Here is a 22,186-nt window from a genome sequence, read left to right on the forward strand (position 1 = left end):
CTTCTCAGGGATATGATGTCAAATTATGACCAACTGGCTGGTTAGAGCGTCAAAATCCTGAGATGGTTGGAGGGCACTGCCCATAATGCTCCATATGTTCTCAATTGTGAAGAGATCCCCCACCTTAAGGCCAAGACAGGGTTTGGCAAGCACAAAAACAAGAAGTAGAAACTCTAGCCGTGTGCGGGTGGCCATTACATTGCTGAAATGTAAGCTCAGGATGTCTTGTCACGAAGGGCAACAAAATGGGGCGCACATGTCATCGACGTACCGCTGTGCTGTAACAGCGTAGCGGAGCATCACTTCTGGTTGTCGGGTAGTATGATGGGCGGTAGCCAGGTTGGTATCCCATCACTGTCTGGGGCGTTTCCAGACACATCTTCGGCCTGGAATCTCATTGATTGGAGAGTAACTGTCTTCAGTGATGAGTCCCGCTTCGAACTGAGCCCCGGTGATCAGCGAAGACGTGTCTGGAGACGCCGTGGACGGCGGTGGGATACCGACCTATATGTCGCCAACCGTACGACCCGACAACCAGGAGTGATGTTCCCGGGTGCCATTTCTTTTCATAGCAAGGCCCCTATGGTTGTCATCGGCGGCACGTCAATGATATTCTACGCATTGTTTTGTTCCCTGTCGTGCCAAGCCGTCCTCGGCTTACATTTTAGCAAGATAATGCCCGGCTGTACACGGCGAGAGTTTCTACTTCTTGTTTTAGTCCTTTTCAAACCCTACCTTGGCTAGTAAGGTCGGCGGATCTCTTTCCAGCTAAGAATAATTGGAGCATTACTGGAAGAGCCCTCTAACCAGCTCGCAATTTTGAGAACCTGTCGCATCAATTGGACATCATTTGGCACGATATACCGCAGGAGCGCATCCAACAACTCTATCAATCAATGCCACGCCGAATAACTGCTTGTATAAGGACGAGTGGTGGACCAATGCGTTTTTGACTTGTTCAAATTGTGAAGCTCTTTCTCTTGAATAAATCATCCAATTTTTCTGATATTGTAATCATTTGTTTGCTTAAACACGTGCATCAAATCTACCGATTTCCGTCCCAGATAAATAATTCCTCCATGGTATGTCGTGCTTTTATTTTTCAATTTTTCATTTTTTTTGTCTTTGAGTATATTTCTCTCGGGAATGAACCTCATTTAATATCTCTGTTTGCTTTGAAATATAGTAAAAAAATTTCGATCGCAACCTTTCTTCGCTGCGGCAGTGGGCGTGTGCGGCTGGCCAGTGGGCAGCCGCCTTTTACCCCCGGGAAAGATCTCTGATTCTCATTTGATAGCAGGCTGAGCGGACCTGGAGCCGTCCTGGAGGGACAGGAACGATGAAAAAATCTACCCTGTGCGGTACGGAGTCTAGGAACTCCAGACCCGGGGAGTAGTGCTCTTCGCACTAAGCCACTACGAACACCTGAGCTAGTTACAAGGTTAAATATTGTGCTGAAGAAATATAATGCCCTTCAATGTGCTTGTATCTAATCTGTTTCTTTCATTGGCCTACTTGGCCGAAATTAGCGGTAAATCACGTTCAACATTTACATTACGCGCTGGAATAGCGAAAAAGTGCGCTACTATTTTTAAAAGTTCTGAATGACAACCTTCATATTCGCTGTCATTGCAATATCTAACCCAATTATCATTACAATATAAATTTCTATACGACAGTACATATGATTCTAAAAAAGAGTTAAATTACATAAATGATCTCAGCAGCCATCAGAATTAGATGTTAACCCTTTTCACTCGAAAACTGAACCGAGCTTTGAACGGATTTATACACACTTCTGAATTTGATTTCATCCATTCAAAAGATTTTAAACCTAGAGATGTTACACTTTCGGGGATCTAAAGCGTACACATTTATGATTGTAACAGGAATTTTAACAAAATTAAACGGCGTGCGTCCTTACTATAGACTCGGCTGCGCAGTAACCGCCCAAGAATGACATTATAAATAACAAAGACCGCGCAGACATCAAAAGCAGGGCGAGGCGAGGCCCTCCCTAGCAGTGGCCGGTACTTCTCGCGAAGCTGAGATCCTGGTTCACGCTGCAACGGATAGCAAGGAGCTACTGCGCCAATCCACAGGCTATGGATGTACAACGCCTCCGTCGTCTGTCTGAACTCCATCGAATATCAGAAACAGAAAAGTCGCTGACGGCTGTGGTCACAGCGGCACCGTCATCGACACATTCCGTCGACGACCCGTCTTTTCAAACCAGTATGATTTCTAACGATGGTCGGCGGAATTCAGATCAATTTACAATTTTGATGTTTTTGTGGAACAACAGCGATCTTGCCCAATATTTTAATAAATAATTAATATAGTACAAAGCATTGAACAGTTTTTGGCAGGTTCTACATAGCGGCTCCGTGTGGCTCCTCGCGTCATGTGGAGCCTTTGGTCTGAGGACGGTTATCAAAAACTAAAAATAAAAAGAAATCACTTCGAACTGGACTACTTTTTACTAAAAGACCAAATCAGTTTCTTTCCTTTCGTCGAATCGGCCGACGTTCTCACACTCAATACAGAGAAACTTTTACTTTTAGCACAAGAAACGAGTTTGTAGCATCTTAGAGGAAGAGATTTACCACAACAGGGATATATCTCAGAAACTATCGCTGAAATCAGTATTTTATTGGATACAGTGCTTGCGTCGTATCAGGTTGAAAATTCTTGTTCACTTCGCGTAACACATTTCTTGAAAAACTGGAGACGAATTCCTCCTAGTAAAAGACACACTTTTATAGTTTTGTTTTGCCCAAGCGCGGTTCAGCACTTCACGTGCTATCTTCAGTTGGTTTTTGTTTATTTTCTTTCTGAAAAAGTGGTTCATGTTAACTTCTTCTGTATATTATGTGAACTTTTAGCTAAAAGCATTTACATTTACAAAAGGAAAGTTTTGGAGTGACAATTATTTCACATGAGTTTGCATACTGTACACGAATAAGACATACAGTATATGATCAAAAGTATCCGGACACACCCAAAAACATACGTTTTTTTTATATTAGGTGCATTGTGGTGCCTCCTATTGCGAGGTACTCTATATCAGCGACCTCAGTAGTCACAGTAGTCATTAGAGATCGTGAGAGAGCAGAATGGGGCGCTCCGCGGAACTCACGGTCTTCTAACGTGATTAGGTGATTGGGTGTCACCTGTGTCATACGTCTGTATGCGAGATTTCCACACTACTAAACATCACTAGGTCCACTGTTTCCAGTGTGATGGTGAAGTGGAAACGTGGAGGAACACGTACAGCACAGAAGCGTACAGGCCGACCTCGTCTGTTGACTGACAGAACACCGACAGTTGAAGAGGGTCTTAATGTGTAATAGGCAGACACCTATCCAGACCATCACACAGGAATTCCAAACTGCATTAGGATCCACTGCAAGTACTATGACAGTTAGGTGAGAGGTGGGAAAATTTGGATTTCGTGGTCTAGCGGGCTGCTCATAAGTCATAAATGCCAAACGACGACTCGCTTGGTGTAAGGAGCGTAAACATTGGACTATTTAACAGTAGAAAAACGTTGTGTGTAGTGACGAATCACGGTACACATTGTGGAGATCCGATTGCAGGGTGTGGGTATGGCGAATGCCCGGTGAACGTCATCTGCCAGTGTGTGTAGTGCCAACAGTAAAATTCGGAGGCGGCGGTGTTATGGTGTGGTACCACGGTGATTCACCACCAATAGTCGCCAAGTTGTGATTTTTAAAATTATAGCGCGGCTTTGTGGACACACTATAAACACTGAGGTGGCAAAAGTCATGAGATATCTCCAAATGTCGTGTCGGTCCTCCTTCTGACCGGCGTAATGCAGCGACTCGACGTGTCATGAACTCCACAAGTCGTTGGAAGTCCCCTGCAGAAATATTGAGCCGCCCGTAACAAACTGTCGCCGATGCAGGATTTTTTGCACGAACTGACGTCTCGATTGTGTCCTATGTCCCGAATATGTACTATGCCGGGCGATGTGGGTGGCTAAATCCTTCACTCGAATTGCCAAGAATGTTCTTGAAACCATTCACGAAGTGGTCCGGTGACACGGCGCTTTGTCACGCATAAAAACTTCATTATCGTGTGAGAACATGAAGTCAATGAATGGCTGTATATGGTCTCCAAGTAGCCGAACATAACTATTTCTAGTCAATTATTGCTTCAATTGGGTCAGAGGACCCACTCTATTCCATGTAAATACGGCGCGTACCATTATGAAACCACTATCAGCTCGCACAGTGCCTTGTTGGCAACTTGAGTCTAGGGCTTCGTGGGTTTCCATCACGCTCGAACCCTTCCATCAGCTCTTACCAACTGAAATCAGGACTCATCTGAGCAGGCCACGGTTTTCCAGTCTTCTAGGGTCGAACTGATATGGTCACGAGCCGAGGAGCGGCGCTGCAGGCGATATCATGCCGTTGACAAGGCGCTCACGTTGATCGTCTGCTGCCATAGCTCATTAACGCCAAATTTCGCCGCGATGTCCTCACGGACTCGTTCGTCGTACATCCAATGTTGATTTCTGCGGTTATTTCGTACAGTGTTGATGTCTGTGAGTACTGACAAGTCTACACAAACGACGCTGCTCTAGCTCGTTAAGTGAAGGAAGCTGGCCACTGCATTGTCTGTGATGAGAGATAATGCCTGGAATTTGATATTCTCGACACGCTCTTGACACTGTGGATCTCGGAACACGGAATTCCCCAACGATTTGAATGTCCCAACCGTCTAGCTCCAATTACCATTCCGCATTCAAAGTCTGTTAATATCCGTCGTGTGGCCATAATCAGGTCAGACACCTTTTCACATGAATCACCTGAGTACAAATGACAGCTCTGTCAATGGACTGTTCTATTGTACCTCGTGTAAGCGATACTACCACCATCTGCATATGTGCACGTCTCTGCCCCATGACTTTTGTCAACTCAGTGTACTTCTTAGGCGCTCAATATGGATAAGAAGGAAGAAAAATTTGATGATCGGGTAAAGGTTTTCTGTGGGAAGGAGGGTTAGCAAATTCTTAGTGCAATGGTATTAAGGCATTCGAAGGAGTGATTTTTCAAGAGGAGGAAATCAGTGTTATGTGTGATAGAGAATAAGGGACCGGACTCGTTTTGTAGGTATGTGGAATGGTGGAAAAACGTAGCCCCGTTTATCGGCATGTTAACAGTGCCAGTAGTTTGTGATTTGTGAGTTTTCCTGTGTGATTAATCGGCATGGTCTCCACATTAAATAATGGTCTAGGGCTAGTCAGAAATATTTCAGTCGTGTGTGCGCGCATGCGCTCGCGCTCACTCGTCCGTTTGTGCTAATTTCTACATCTGCTGTACATTTATATTCTGAATCATTACAAAAGGCGTAGAAAATGGGACTTATTAAAACATACATCAAGATTTCCTCCGTCTCCATTCAATAAAGGAATGAAGAAAGAATGATTACTTGCATGCCTCTGTTCGAACGACGTTTATGTACGAGGGTAATCACAGAAGTACGGTCTCCTTTTTTTTTAAAGTACATAGACCTGTTTATTTCTACAATGGTTTCCATCAGTTTACAGCTTGAACATTTAGCTATTTTTCGACATAATCACCATTTCTATCGATGCATTTTTGTAGACGCTGTAGCAGTTTTTGTATGCCCATGTCATACCAGCTCGCCGCATGCTGTTAAGAAAGTTACGAACCTCTTCTTTCACCTCGTCGTCGGAGCTGAATCGCTGGGACCACAATTAACGCTGACAGGTACTCTGTGACTCTGGAAAAACTCAAACGGGTAATTCAGAACCGGAGAAGAGGAATGTTGAGCAAGGGCGTACACATTCTCCATGACAACGCTCGCCCACACATCGCTCGGCAAACCGTTGCTCTCCTGCAAAAGTTTCAGTGGAACATAATCACCCATCCATCCTATAGTCCTGACTTGGCGCCCAGTGACTATCACCTGTTCCCTACGTTAAAAGAACATTTGGTCGGAAAGCGATTCAGCTCCGACGACGAGGTGAAAGAAAAGGTTCATAACGTTCTGAACAGCATGGCGGCGAGCTGGTATGACATGGACATACAAAAACTGCCACAGCGTCTACAAAAATGCATCGACAGAAATGGCGATTATGTTGAAAAACAGCAAAATGTTCAAGTTGTAAACTGATGTAAACCATTTTAGAAGTAAACAGGTCTGTGTACTTACAAAAAAATAGGAGACCTTACTTTTGGGATTACCCTCGTACTCTACACTTGCGAAGTTGTTACATAGGAGACTGAAGACTAGATTATCCTTTGTTTGCATCCTGAAAGCCACGTTTTAGAGTTCTTCTAGACTAGATTATTCATTGTTTGCATCCTGAAAGCCACGTTTTAGAGTTCTTCTAAGTAGGGCTTTAAGTACTGTAGTACACTGACGGAAAAAAATCGCAACATCAAAAAATAATTACTATAGACTAATGAAATTTCGAGAATGCATTTGTCTAGGTAACATATTTAAGTGATTAACACTGCAAGGTCACACGTTAATGCAGACCAAAGATAAGCCATTGCAAATGTGAAATCCTGGTACATTAATAACTGATGTAACGGCCGGAATGTTGACTGCAAACGTGCAAGCATTGTTTTGTGCAGGTGCCAGATGTCAGCTGTGGGATGGTTCTGTGCCTGTTGCATGTGGTCGGTCAATACATGGACGGTTATTGCAGTTTTTGGATGGCACTGGACTTGTTGTCCGATGATGTCCCGTATGTGCTCGATTGGAGACAGATATGGTGATCGAGCAGGCCAAGGCAATATGCAGACACTCTGTAGAGCACTTTGGGTTGCAACAGCAGTATGTCGGCGAGCGCTATCCTGTTGGAAAACACCCCCTGGAATGGTGTTCATGAATGGCAACGCAACAAGTCGAATCATCTGACTGACGGATACAATTCTGCGGTCAGGGGTACGGGATAGCCACGAGAGTGCTGCTGCTGTTTCACGAATATCGCATCCCAGACCATAACTCCAGGAGTAGGTCCAGTGTGTCTAGACTGCAGAGAGGTTGGGTGCGGATCCTCAACTGACCTTCTTCTGACCAACAAACGGCTATCACTGGCACCGACGCAGGACCAGCTTTCATCAGAAAGCACAACAGACTTCCACCCCGCCCTCCAATGAGCTCCCGCTAGACATCACTGATGTCGCAAGTGGTGGTGTTTTGGGACCAGTGGGATGCACGCCACAGTGCGTCTGGCTGTCACTGAAGTAGCCGATTTGAAACAGTTCTTTGTGTCACTGATGTGATAACTGCTGCTCCAGTGGCTGTTGCAGATGCAGTACGATGCGCGAGAGCCATAAGCTGAACACGATGGTCGTCCCTCTCTGTAGTGCCACGTGGCCTTCTGGAGTCAGGTCCTCTTGCGACCAGCGTGACCACCACGGCTAGTAATCATATACTGTGGCTACATTTCTGTGCAGTCTTTCTGCAGTAACGCAGAAAGAACATTCATCTCCTTGTAACCCACTCGCACCACCTCTTTCAAACTCAGTGAGGCTCCGATAATGACGTGTTTGTCGCCTGAAAGGCATTCTTGACTAACGTTCACTCACCACATACAATCTCAAAGATAACTAACGCTCATGACCATTACAGTGTGTGTTTAAAGCGATCCTAATTTGCGTCCTCATAGCGGGCTACTAAAGCCAATCTTATGCTACCGGCGCGCGAAATTTGAATAGACATCATTTTTCATATACGCTGGTAGAAACACCCCTAGCAACTTTCGTTTATGTCGTAGAACTCCCTCTTGGAGTTGTGATTTCTTTCGCGTCAGTGTATATTGCGTCCCTCTTCAAATGTCAGTAAATTTTTTTAAGTATATCTTTTAAACTCCCTTTACAGTGAAAAATGACGCCCATCTTCATACAGAGGGGTCCAGAAAAATGTAGACACTTTTGATAGTTAATATCTTTGGAACAAAGTAACTATCGCCGCAATTTTGCACAGTAGCGTAGCCCATTGTTTTCTCAACAGCTCTTGGGACTCATTTTCCAGCAGATGACAGTGCAGCAATGAATGAAGTAAGGTTGTCGTTTGAGTAACATTAGGCCATATTGAAGTGGCGGTACTGGAAGTACGAAAACATGACGCAGATACAATGGCTATAGCGTAATGTGAGCGGATCTCAGCCAACAACACGTACAACAATTTATCGTATTCGGGATAAATTTGAAGGCGGCAATACTGTTCAGGGTGTCCATAAGGAACGGTCTGGCCGAACAAAAGCATCAACAAGCCCAGCTTCCAGAACTGCTGTGTTGCATCTTTTAAGGGGCATCTCAAAAATCTCTGAAACAGGGTGCACATGAAAGCGGGGTAAGCCAATCAAGCATACAACGAATTCTGAAGGCTGCAAAGTGGTACGTGTACATTCCAAGACCACTGCACGCTCTGAAGGAGGATGACCCGGATCGAAGGATGGAATACTGTGAGTAATTTGAGGGTATGTTTGGCGAGGATAAACGGTTTGCATGGATGGTTATCTGGTCTGACGAAGCGCAATTCAAACTGAACGGTACTGTAAACTGTCCCTACTGTGTGTACTGGGTTCCTGAAAACCATCACGTTCACGTGGACCAACATGATAATCTACTGGGTGTTAATACGTGGTGTGGTCTGTCATCGTGTGGTCTGATTGGCCCATTCTTCTTTGAAGATACCGCAACTGGTGTATCTTCATATGCTGCAAACATCTATTTTACCTGCCATCGGCCGGCCGAAGTGGCCGAGCGGTTCGAGGCGCTTCAGTCTGGAACCGCACGACCGCTACGGTCGCAGGTTCGAATCCTGCCTCGGGCATGGATGTGTGTGATGATTTTAGGTTAGTTAGGTTTAAGTAGTTCTAAGTTCTAGGGGACTGATGACCTCAGATGTTAAATCCCATAGTGCTCAGAGCTATTTTTGAACCTGCCATCGGAGATGTGTTTGGAAATGAAAGATTTTACCTGTAACAAGATGGCGCCCCATCTCCTACCACAAAGATGCCAGAGCGTACTTGGGTGAAAATCTACCTGGACGATGGATATGTCGAAGAGGAGCTGTTGAGCACCCACCACGGTTTGCAGACCTTACAACTCTTGACTTCTACCTACGGGGGACCTTGAAAACAGAAGCCAGTTATGCTGAACGACCTACGTGAAACCATCGAGGCGTCCTGTGCGGCTATTACATCAGCAACACTAACACCCGTAGTTCGGTCAACATTTCAGCGGCATCGATGTTATTTGGCTGCTAATGGAGGTCACTTTGAACACATAAAATAACTTTCGGCCCTTGCAAGAATTGTAACAGGTTGTTATTTGGTTCCATTACAGGCGAGGATTTGTGAAGACTGCCTCGAAACTGATCAAAAATTGTTCAAATGTTCAAATGTGTGTGAAATCTTATGGGACTTAACTGCTAAGGTCATCAGTCCCTAAGCTTACACACTATTTAACCTAAATTATCGTAAGGACGAACACACACACCCATGCCCGAGGGAGGACTCGAACCTCCGCCGGGACCAGCCGCACAGTCCATGACTGCAGCGCCTGAGACCGCTCGACTAATCGCGCGCGGCCAAAAATTGTTGCAGCTTATGTTAAAAAGTAAAATGCGCCACACTGTAAAGCTTATGAATTCTATACCTCGGAGTAGGATAAAATTTTACGACACACTCCATATTCCTTTGCCACACAGTTAAAAGGTCACAACATATCGGCTGGGAAATCGTTTTGCTTCGAGGTCAAAGCTCGAAACCTAACACTGCAGCAAAGTGGGAAAGAATGAAGACGCTACCGTATCTGAATGGTTTAAACATTAAAGCTTGCATGGCAACGTTACAGAAATGCAGTGAAAAATGGTAGACAAACGTTCTCTAAAGAGACAGTGTACCCGAAATAAAGTCCGCAGCTCGTGGTTGTGGGGTAGCGTTCTCGCTTCCCACGCCCGGGTTCCCGGGTTCGATTCCCGGCGGGGTCAGGGATTGTCTCTGCCTCGTGATGACTGGGTGTTGTGTGATGTCCTTAGGTTAGTTAGGTTTAAGTAGTTCTAAGTTCTAGGGGACTGATGACCATAGATGTTAAGTCCCATAGTGCTCAGAACAATTTGAACTATTTGAACCCGAAATAAAAATTAGTGAAATGAAAATAAAACTAGAGCTCAGAAACAGCAGTGAGCTAGATTATCACATACTTCAATTCAAACGCAATGCTGTCCACTGTGAGTATTCTGTTTCGCGGTACGGTAGTAGTTGGGTGCGAATGTACATTAACAAACCCAGTTTAATTCTCGTACCACTGAAAAGACAAGTGAAATAGATTGTATAACTAGTGCCAGTGGAGTTGAGAAACAGCTGAAATCGTTAAAACTGAACAAAGCTCCATAAACGGATTCTGCGACTTCTGTTAGATCCGCTTTTTACCGCAAGATACCAGACATTCACCGAACAAACCACTGTGCCCAGTTGTTGGGAAAAAAAGCCAAGGTCACTCTCATCAATAAGAAAAGCAGCAGAAGTGATCCACAAAACTACCGTCCAACATAATTGGCACCCATTTGTTATAGAATCTTATACTGCGAGCTCAAATGAAATCACGTATCTCACGTATCTCCGTGCAAATGGCATGGCTTCCGAAAGCATCGAACATGTTAAACTCAACTTGCGCTTTTCTCGTATGAGCTTCTTAAAGCCATGGATCAAGGCGGTCAGTAGATGCCGTATTCCTTGACTTCAAATGGTTCAAATGGCTCTGAGAACTATAGGACTTAACATCTGAGGTCATCAGTCCCCTAGAACTTGGAACTACTTAAACCTAACTAACCTAAGGACATCACACACATCCATGCCCGAGGCAGGATTCGAACCTGCGACCGTAGCGGTCGTGCGGTTCCAGACGGAAGCACCTAGAACCGTACGGTCACTCTGGCCGGCTTCTTGACTTCCACGAAGCATTTGACTCAGTACCACTCATACACTTATCAAAGTGCGATTGTCTGGGTACTAAATATATTTGTGAGTAGGTCAAGGATTTGACTCTTGAAGTTTTCCCGGCGTGTCGAATATTCCAAAAGATTTCGGGATTGCAGCCGGATCTCATCGACTTCTTTCCACGATATTTCGGCTGACAACCTTACAGACATCTTCAGGCAAGTGTCAGCCGAAATATCGTGGAAAGAAGTCAATGAGATCCGGCTGCAAACCCGAAATCTTGTGGAAGATCAAGGATTGCTTAGTAGGGAGGAAACAGGATGGCATTGATGGAGAATTACCAGTAGATTTAGAAGTAATTTCAGGCGTGTCCCAGGGAAAGTGTGTTGGTACCCTTCTAGCTCCTGTTGTGCATTTATGTCCTTGCAAGCAGTATTAATAGTAATCCCACACATTTCACAGATGATACAGTTATCTATAATGAAGTACTGCCTGAAAAAACCTCCACAAATGCTCGATAGAACTTTGATAATACACTCCTGGAAATTGAAATAAGAACACCGTAAATTCATTGTCCCAGGAAGGGGAAACTTTATTGACACATTCCTGGGGTCAGATACATCACATGATCACACTGACAGAACCACAGGCACATAGACACAGGCAACAGAGCATGCACAATGTCGGCACTAGTACAGTGTATATCCACCTTTCGCAGCAATGCAGGCTGCTATTCTCCCATGGAGACGATCGTAGAGATGCTGGATGTAGTCCTGTGGAACGGCTTGCCATGCCATTTCCACCTGGCGCCTCAGTTGGACCAGCGTTCGTGCTGGACGTGCAGACCGCGTGAGACGACGCTTCATCCAGTCCCAAACATGCTCAATGGGGGACAGATCCGGAGATCTTGCTGGCCAGGGTAGTTGACTTACACCTTCTAGAGCACGTTGGGTGGCACGGGATACATGCGGACGTGCATTGTCCTGTTGGAACAGCAAGTTCCCTTGCCGGTCTAGGAATGGTAGAACGATGGGTTCGATGACGGTTTGGATGTACCGTGCACTATTCAGTGTCCCCTCGACGATCACCAGTGGTGTACAGCCAGTGTAGGAGATCGCTCCCCACACCATGATGCCGGGTGTTGGCCCTGTGTGCCTCGGTCGTATGCAGTCCTGATTGTGGCGCTCACCTGCACGGCGCCAAACACGCATACGACCATCATTGGCACCAAGGCAGAAGCGACTCTCATCGCTGAAGACGACACGTCTCCATTCGTCCCTCCATTCACGCCTGTCGCGACACCACTGGAGGTGGGCTGCACGATGTTGGGGCGTGAGCGGAAGACGGCCTAACGGTGTGCGGGACCGTAGCCCAGCTTCATGGAGACGGTTGCGAATGGTCCTCGCCGATACCCCAGGAGCAACAGTGTCCCTAATTTGCTGGTAAGTGGCGGTGCGGTCCCCTACGGCACTGCGTAGGATCCTACGGTCTTGGCGTGCATCCGTGCGTCGCTGCGGTCCGGTCCCAGGTCGACGGGCACGTGCACCTTCCGCCGACCACTGGCGACAACATCGATGTACTGTGGAGACCTCACGCCCCACGTGTTGAGCAATTCGGCGGTACGTCCACCCGGCCTCCCGCATGCCCACTATACGCCCTCGCTCAAAGTCCGTCAACTGCACATACGGTTCACGTTCACGCTGTCGCGGCATGCTACCAGTGTTAAAGACTGCGATGGAGCTCCGTATGCCACGGCAAACTGGCTGACACTGACGGCGGCGGTGCACAAATGCTGCGCCATTCGACGGCCAACACCGCGGTTCCTGGTGTGTCCGCTGTGCCGTGCGTGTGATCATTGCTTGTACAGCCCTCTCGCAGTGTCCGGAGCAAGTATGGTGGGTCTGACACACCGGTGTCAATGTGTTCTTTTTTCCATTTCCAGGAGTGTATTTCAAAGAGTTTCAGAGATCGACAACTTAAATCTTCAGAAATGTAAAATTGGGGAATTGGGGACTTAAAAGAAACTAAAAACCTAACGTCCTATAACTGTAACATCAGTAAGACACAGCTGGAATCAATCAAGCTATACAAACACCCGGGTAGGTGTGTGAAATTGAACTATCACATAGACCCATTGGTAAGTAAAGCAGGTGGCAGACTTCGGTAGAATACTAGGTAAATTCAGTCTACAAAAGAGATTGCGTACTCATGCGACCTGTCCTATGATAAGTGTGTGTGATTCATACCAAATAGAACTAGCCGTGGATATTGTATACGGAGAAGGGCAGCACGAATGGTCTCAGACTTCTTTGACCCGTACGGGAGTGTCACGAAGATGTTGAAAAAACTGAACATGCACACAAATGACGGCAGTCTCGAGCTATTTCATGAAAGCCTATTTAAAAAGCTTCAAGAAATTGAAGTGATGAATGCGGGAATATACAACAACCCCCATTCTTATCGCTCTCGTACGAATTAGGAAGACGGTAGCACACTAATTACAACGCCCATAGAGACTTGTAAACAGTCTCTCTTCTCACGCTCCATACGCGAATTGAACGGGAAAATACCATAATATGTGGTACAGTGGGACGTTCCCTCTGCCATACACTTCACAGTGGTTTGCAGAGTGTGGGTGTCGATGTATTGCGTGGCGAAAGTTCGTGATAATGATCAGCAGACCATGGTGGAGCAGAAAGCGTACCAGTAAACAAAACTCCTGGACCAATTGTTATTCGTAAAAGTGGTGTAATTAAATACGATTATATCAAATGTGTTCTTCAAACCGTATGAAACAGCACATAATTTTGTGTTTAAAAATTCTATTATTTCCCCAGCTTTAAAAATACTGCGCAATCATGTACATATAAAACTTAACAGTGTTATTACTTTCAGTTTGAAACTGCTGATTTAATTTTTCTCAAGAGAAAAAGGCAGTACGTTGCGGGGCCTACCGTAAAAAGTGCCTACGTTTTCTGTGTGGATAGACTGCCACTGTACTAGTAGAACGTAGCTGCGTAATATTCCAGAGTGGGTGGTGCGTGTGTTTTGAAATCCCTTTTACAGACGTACAGCATTTTCCCTGCATATTACTAACAATCGAAGCCTATCATTTGCTTTGTCCACAACTGAGCATATGTTTTCATACATTATCACCCCAAGATACCTGGAGGCCACGGTCGACTTGATTTGTGTTTCAAAAGTTTGTATCCAGCGAGGGGCATTCATGACAATTAGGATAACGTGCGGGAAGAGTGAGGATTGGGTTTCATATAACTGATGTTTTCGGAATCCGCCTTGGATTTATAGAACGCTCGGACGGTATGCGTGGCGTTAGAAACGGCTGGTGGATCGTCCTAAGTTTCGTGAAGAGGTTACTGTAAGGAGCCGCAGGTTGCATCATGACCAGTGTGCGATTTGTGCTTTTACCAGTGGGGCGGATGTCTTAATTATATATGTTACTAGCTTGGACCGTGGCGTTACCCATGGCGTATGCACTATCAGAAAAGCCATCCCTTGTTATCTCTTTAAAAGTACATTATAGGTAAAGCTTATTTACAAAATCATCTACATACAGTATACGAGGGGAATTCAAAAAGTAAAGGCACATTTGTGAAAAGCTGTATTTATTCTGATGATAGAAAACTGAAACATGCGTTATTTTTCTACGTAACCTCCCTGGACTTCAATGCAGTTTTCCCGATGTTTTACGAGTTTTTTTTTTTTATTTCATCAGAAAATAAGTTTTTCGGTTGCATCTGTAACCAATTTTGCATCGCAGCAATGACGTCTTCATCACTTTCAAATCTTCTTCCCTGTAGTGCTTCCGTTAAGGGTCCAAATATGTTAAAATCGCTTGGAGCCAGGTCTGGACTGTATGGTGGATGTTCCAGTACCTAGAATCTCAACTCCTTTATTGCGTCGGCTCTCCGTTTGGCAGAATGTGGGCGAGCGTTATCTTGCTGCAGGATGACACCTCTTCACGGTTTTCCACGACGTTTGGATCTGATTGCAGGTTTTAGTGCGTACGCAACACGTCACATCCACCATACAATACAGACCTGGCTCTAAAGCCTCGTTTACGCTGGGGCGACGTCTTGCAACATTGTGACATGCTACGGAAATGTGGCGTGCGTCGTCTTGTAGCATGCTACAACAGGCAACATCTTGCGGCGTATGTTGCATGCGGAAGGATTAATTTATACCAAAGCAACAGAATTTGTGCCACACGTGTGTCGGTCTTGTAGTATAATGGATGATAAAGTGATCGCAGCGGCAGCCTACTTGGTACTTGCAAACGCAGCTAACAACCGAAATGAAAACCAAAGGAAAAGAAAACGATGGTGGAAGAGAAGAGTATTTAAAGAAGGTCCACGAAATAGTATCCTAGGAACTAGAAGCAGACGATGGTGTGTTATTTAGTAATTTTACGAGAATGTCGACTGAAGACTTTAATTACTTACTGCAATTCGATGGACCATAACATTACGATTTTTAGCCACTGGCGATTCATATAAGTCACTAATGTACTTATTTAAAGTATCATATTCTGCTATTTCCCTCATAGTGCCAGAAGTATGTGAAGCTATTTCATTGGTGTTGAAGAATTACATAAAGGTAAGCACCCAACATTCAGTACTGATTTCATTTATGTAATGTTTTATTGGCACTTAAAGCAAATTAAAATGGATATTAAAGAACTGTTAAAAAACACTTATTTCTAAAATCGAATTAATTCGAGCTCTTTTGTTTCTGCTCCCGCAAGGCCGCTTTAAAAAGAACATTTGAAAATATGTGCTTGACATATGTGTGGGGTACATTTCTTCAAGAGCTTCATCGCCGTCATCTTTTGATACTGTGTCCTCTGTGTCATCAGTCTGAAAAAATAGGGAAAGTAATCAGTATGTTTTACTTTTCAGATTCCAAAGTATACTGAAGAATGGCAGAAGGTAGCAAGAAATTTCGAAGTGAAGTGGAATTTCCCTCACTGGATAGGAGCCATATATGACAAACATGTGCAAATTATGTGTCCTCCGAATACTGGAAGTGAATACATCAACTACAAAAAAACATTCAGCATTGTCCTTATGGCAATTGTAGACGCAAATTACTGCTTTCAATACGTAAATGTTGGATGTCACAGGGACAGAAAGAGAGAGGAGGAGGAGATTGACTTAGAGGGGGAGAGAAATTGACCTTAGGGAAGGGGAGAGTGACGGAGGGGGTAGGAGGTGATAGAGGAGAGAAGCAGATTTTGAAATGCTTAACTACTGCATAACACTTTTTCAAAATTAACAAGCAAACATATTAATAGTATTAATAGTAAGACTGTATTAAAAACTTTCAGTGCTCGGCTCCACAAATTTAAATTATATGTAAAGTTTTACTCCAGTGCGTGGGAAATAAACATCCCAGGTTGGGATGCATAAAGTAAAACCATAGGAGGGGATGATCTGATGCAGAGGGCGGGAAATCCCCCCCCCATCCCCCCCTGCAAATCGCACACTGGTCATGACGGAGTAGAAACAACGCGTGAGACATATTGTACTGTCAAAGATTAAACAAAGGACTGCTGCTAAGAGAAGAAAAGAAAGCTCTGAACCGGTACAAAGGAAATTGTGTCGATAAAGTGAAATTTCAAGAGCGAAGTTGTAACGTTGATATTATCATCTTGAGTCTTCTCAAGAGCAAACAAGTGTACGCACGCGGTTATGTGTGTGGGCGCGCGTTGGCTATTCCAATGTCCAGTGTCGTCCTGTCTGTTGCTTCTCGCGTCGATAAGCGGCGATAAGACAAATGCTTAACGAGAACTGATGTTTGGGTTGCGCGCCAACTAAGTTACGGGTGTAGAAAACACATTTCGAAAACGACTTCTGGTGCCGCGCAGTGGACCTGTTGCAGCCTGCGCATTACGTATCAGGTAAGAACGATCAAAACTGGCAACAGATTCAAACCGAAAAACCGGTTTTACCGTGGCTTGGCGTACTTTCAAAATAAAAGGAAAAAAAGAGAGAGAAAACCAAAAGCTGGCCAGTGGACGCCTGCTCTCGAAACTCTGTCAGAGTAGTGCGTTCGTTCCAGAAATATTGTAGAGGTACTAGTACGCCTACTCACATTACGCAACCTACTTTCTATTGTGACGTTACGTTGGAATAAAACTTTTTGTTGCGCTGTTCAGATGTGCAGATGTGCAAAAAAGTTCACACATCGGGTGTAGAGTACGATGTCCTTGCCATTGAGTGATTCGCGGCTTCGGCCGTGACATTGTCTACGGTATCAGACCAAGGACATTGCCGCAAAAGATATAATATGAGCGGCAAGAATGGTGCGGCGGTAAAAGAACCGGCGTTTCGAAAACAAACGGCTTCTTCAAATTTTCGACTGGAAGTCCTCTTGCATCTTCATCAAACTTTCCCTCCTATTCCTAGAACTGTTTCATTTATACCAAAAACATTATTAAACACTGTAGTAAAGCGGAGCGGCATGGCTCGTGGATCATTTGTCGTTAAATATAGCTGACAGTGCTGCTTCTGTAAATAGTTACAGCACCTTAAGTAAGCAGTTGAATGACGGAGATGGTTTATTTGGAAGTCAATCTACTTTGTTCTATAGCAAGACAGTGTTTCCTAAGAATTACAAAATCTTGACTGTGACATTTGGCATTCCGTAAGACTTTTGCTTAGAAGACCAGTTTCATATGAGGCTTCGGAATTACGCGCCCCTTAACAAGGCGGCAATGTTGTACATAATTACAGTATTTATGTTCTTATTTAGTTTTAGAGTGAAAAGCAGCATTGTGTTCCATTTTCACTAGCTTTCTAACGCAAATGAAAAACGTATGGATCAACCCAGAGCTTCATATTTAAGATGAACAGCCCATTGAGGCATAGGGCCTCTACATTTTGTGCAATAGAGGTAACTGCGACAGACTCGTTGGTTTTTTTATTACTATTATTTTATCCGATATCCTGTGACCTACATATTGGATTTGATGACTTTTTCCATGGCCAATCGGTGCCCACTCAAATGTTCCCTGGAGCAACTTAGGATATAAATGAATGAATTTGCAAATATGATACAAAGGTGTAGTTTTTCTCGTAAACTTCTACTAAATACATAGTGCTCTGATGGCAAGGTATTACTTATTTATCTGCTGTAGAGTGTGGATTTCAGTTTTAGACAGAGCTCAAAACAGACACACATCTGATTAGCTCCTTGATTCACAAAATACAGTACATAGACTTATGAAGATAATAATTCCAGTCACATTATGAATTGTCTCTATTTAGTTGCTCATACTCATTTCTGAATATGTTGTCCAGGTTAAATATAATTCAAATAATTCTGACTTTGGTACTTTGCAGGATGGATCAGATGCAGAATTTCACTTCTCATAGATCTCCAGTTTTTTCAACAACAGGATGTGTGTCATCAAACAATACACTTGCTACTAAGGCTGGCATAGGTATGGTATGGTTTATTTTACATCAATATGTTTGAGTTCATAAATTGCAAAGAAATGACACTGAAATGAACATCTGGTAAATAATATCTACAATAATTTATGGTCTTAACATAGCAATTAAACAGTAAGTTGCTCAGTTTTCAGTCTATAACATCTATCCTTGTGAAGTTGTTTTCATCTTAATTTTCTCTTTATCCACCATCAGGCTGAGTCTGGATATTTATGGTTCCTCTCCACTTTCCCCTGTCTTTCCACTATTCTTCTTCTATAACTATTTTGTCCTAGTCCAGATTCCTTCTTCTTAAACTGGTATTTACTGAGTCAGTCTATCTCGTTCTAGGTCTCCCTCTTGCCCTCAAACTTGGCCTTCATCATTTGTTTTGGTATTTTTCCATCTTCTGTTCTGTTTACATGTCCAAACCATTTTAAACTGTTCTTCTCAATTCTCTAATTCAGCTTTCCTGCTCCAATTTTGTTCATAACATCTTCATTCTCATTCTCTCTCTCCTCATTTTCAGTAACATAGTAATTTTATTTCACTGGTTTTCATTCTACACCCCTCTCTTTTTGTAATTTTCCATGTCACCAGTGCATATGTCGATGCACTTCAGCGACACAATCCTACACCAGACCAAGCCCCTCACACACTGGTAAAATTCGTTGCTCTGCTGTATCCTTTTGCTAAATTCTGCCTCCATACTTGCATTCTCCCTTCCCAGATACTTATAGTTGTCAACAATTTCAACATCCTGTCCTTCAAAATTAATTTGTCCCTTGTTTTCTCTGTCTCCTCTGGTTATAACAATAGCCTTGCATTACCCAACACTGCATTTTTAAGATGTAAGGTATCATCTATTTATAGTCTTACAACCTTACTGTTGGTTCCCCATATCACAATATCAATGGCAAATAGCAATAACGTCATCTCCATTCCTACACATAAATTTGTATTGCTTCTTTAATGCATCTCTACATTATTTTATGACACTAGCGGTGGTTAGTGTTTAACGTCCCGTCGACAACGAGGTCATTAGAGACGGAGTGCATGCTCGGGTTAGGGAAGGATTGGGAAGGAAATCGGCCGTGCCCTTTCAAAGGAACCATCCCGGCATTTGCCTGAAACGATTTAGGGAAATCACGGAAAACCTAAATCATGATGGCTGGAGACGGGATTGAACCGTCATCCTCCCGAATGCGAGTCCAGTGTATGACACTAGCATTGTCCATTATACAGCCTAACATTTCATCTTGCATAACCACCATTCCTTTTTACATCCACTTAATTTAATCTGAAGCAAAAATCTAATGTTATTAGGTCTAAAGATGTTGGTAGCCAGCAACAATTAATTCACTGATTACAGATGGGTAGTGCAGTTAAAGTATTGTCTCATACATATGCTAGAATACGAGAGGTACCATCAGTTTGGAAATACAATGGATTTTACAGTTGCCTACACAATGTCCTCAGATTGCATAACTTATTTTTTCAGTACTGCATGTAACTGTTTCCTTACATTTGTTGCTCTAGGCTAACACAGTATTTGAAAATATTACTGTTCTTACTATGCCTTACATTAACAGATAAACTTCAAATTTGTTTCAATTATTCTGCATTGATTGCCCATCAATTGCTGATTCCTTCTTTTGTTATGGGTTGTATTCAGTGTAAATGTTGCTTCATCAGCAAATAACATTAATACAAGCAAATGACAATTGCTATTCAATCAATGATAAAATTAAACCCACATAGTGCTGTCTTCAGTATGAACAAGTGCTACATACTTGAGATCAAATGACTACATGCTTTCTGCACATAATGTTCACAACACATATTTTCATGTGCTGTTGAGAATATTATGACATTCTAGCTGTAGGACTACAGTGAAAACTGTTAATAAATTTTGCTACTATGGTATACTTTGTTGAACTCCTCGTTCAAATGAAATGAACACCAATTTCACACGATATGTTGAAAACTCTTGAAAACATATGATGTTTCATAATTTGAGGTCAATAAATAACAATAACAAATAATTTCTATAATAGTGATATCACAGCTCTTGCAGAACCCACAAACATATCTATACATTGAGCAAAAATTTGTAGTAAACACTTTAGAATGAGACAGCTATATGATTCTTCAGTCTGATACAACCACAGTTACCATGATTTCATTTGTACAGTCACAAAAAGCAACCGTCAAATGTGATATAAATAGTAAAATGTTATGGTTGTATAGATATTTAAGACAGAGAACAAAGAGGATAGGTAGGCAAGATAGAAATCTCATAGCACTTGGGAAAAAAATATTTATATCAGATGTGTTCTATCTCAAAAGACACCTGGAATGGAGCACTTGCCTGTATCAACTTTATTCTTACAAATGACTATTTCTATCATGACCAAAACCAGCATCATTTGTGATAAGTGTCAAAATGTCTCATCTTTCACTTTTCAAGAAAAATTTTAAATACACCATTTAACTTCCACCATGATTAAAATAATCATTCAGGTTGTGTGACCATGTATTTATTCTAGTCATCCTGAAATAAATGGCACATAGCAATAATATGTGCGAGCTCTACATAACAATCTATAACCAATACATCCCCATCAAATATTTAGTTTAATTAACGGAAGTTATTGGTAAAATCAAACAATGCAAAACTCATGAGAAAATAATGAGTGTATTAAGGAAAGGATAGATTGCTACTCACCATATAGAGGCTTTCCTGTCTCAGTGGCCAGAGAAAATGGTCATGTGCATGTGAGTTGTGCTTGTGTGAATGTGTGTGTGTTTTCTACTTTAGAAGAAGGCCTTTTGGCTGAAAACTTAAATGTATAGCAGTCTTTTTGTTTTTCCTGTCTGAAACTCAACATATCCTCTATATGGTGAGTAGCAATCTATCCTTTTCATAACACTGGAAGTTATTTGCACATATTTTATCCTCTGTGATCACTTATTGTTATCTCTTGAGCAGAAGGCAGTAATTATGCAATGATGTTAAACACCTGCTGTGTGCCTATCAAAAGGTGCTGCAGCCACCAACAACACACTGAATTATAGAAGCCATCTTAAACAAACACTGAAACTCATCAAAAGCAGTGTACTAAAAACAAGGAAAGAAAAAAGTCTGTTTTCCTTTTTTTATTTAACAGTCAATCTAATCATTTATAAATATGATACAATGATGTGTACCCTCAAATGCATAGGCAAAGGAAATTAAGCAACTGATAAACCAAATCCATACTTATCTGTAAAAATTAAAATTTTATAACAGTATAGTATGTAATATAGTATAAGATTAGACAGAGCAGTCAGCACATTTCTATTACTTTGACCTTTTACTTGTATGGTATCAGAAGCTTATGATGTCAGCAGTTTGTTTATGAGATTTTGTCATTATTGTAGTATGTCTGTTCTCTTGCTTCCAATATGGAAAATATGTTCCTGGATAAACCTAGAACACAAATTAAAATGTAACTATGTAAACAGAGTTACGTAGCACATCTTCAGTATTAGTTGCTTGGTACCTACATAAGTCATAATACATGCAATTGGTTTTATTTAGATATGGTAATTATGTGGTGTCACCGCTAGACACCACACTTGCAAGGTGGTAACTTAAATCGGCCGCGGTCCTGTAGTACATGTCGGACCCGCGTGTCGCCACTGTGTAATCGCAATCCTAGCGCCACCACATGGCAGGTCACAAGACACGGACATGACCTCGCCCCAGTTGTACGGACGACATAGCTTGCGACCAGAC

The 22,186-nt window shown here is 42.9% G+C and overlaps 1 protein-coding gene across 3 annotated transcripts in view; it reads left to right on the forward strand.

The window, feature by feature from the left end:
• Nucleotides 1–16,648: 16,648 nt before the first annotated feature.
• LOC126251819 (glutathione hydrolase-like YwrD proenzyme) overlaps nt 16,649–22,186 on the forward strand; it is a 143,741-nt gene continuing 138,203 nt past the window's right edge. The window contains exons 1-2 of one of the 3 annotated variants that reach the window (XM_049952476.1): nt 16,649–16,871; nt 18,316–18,416. In XM_049952476.1, the coding sequence (XP_049808433.1) occupies nt 18,317–18,416 (100 nt within the window). In that variant the 5' untranslated portion in view covers nt 16,649–16,871; nt 18,316. Of the gene's footprint in view, nt 16,872–16,911; nt 17,046–17,473; nt 17,867–18,315; nt 18,417–22,186 lie in introns of those variants that run through there. The other 2 variants (XM_049952477.1, XM_049952478.1) reach the window with 2 other exon arrangements.

Source organism: Schistocerca nitens, chromosome 4 (assembly GCF_023898315.1).
Source record: "Schistocerca nitens isolate TAMUIC-IGC-003100 chromosome 4, iqSchNite1.1, whole genome shotgun sequence".
NCBI lineage: Eukaryota > Metazoa > Arthropoda > Insecta > Orthoptera > Acrididae > Schistocerca > Schistocerca nitens.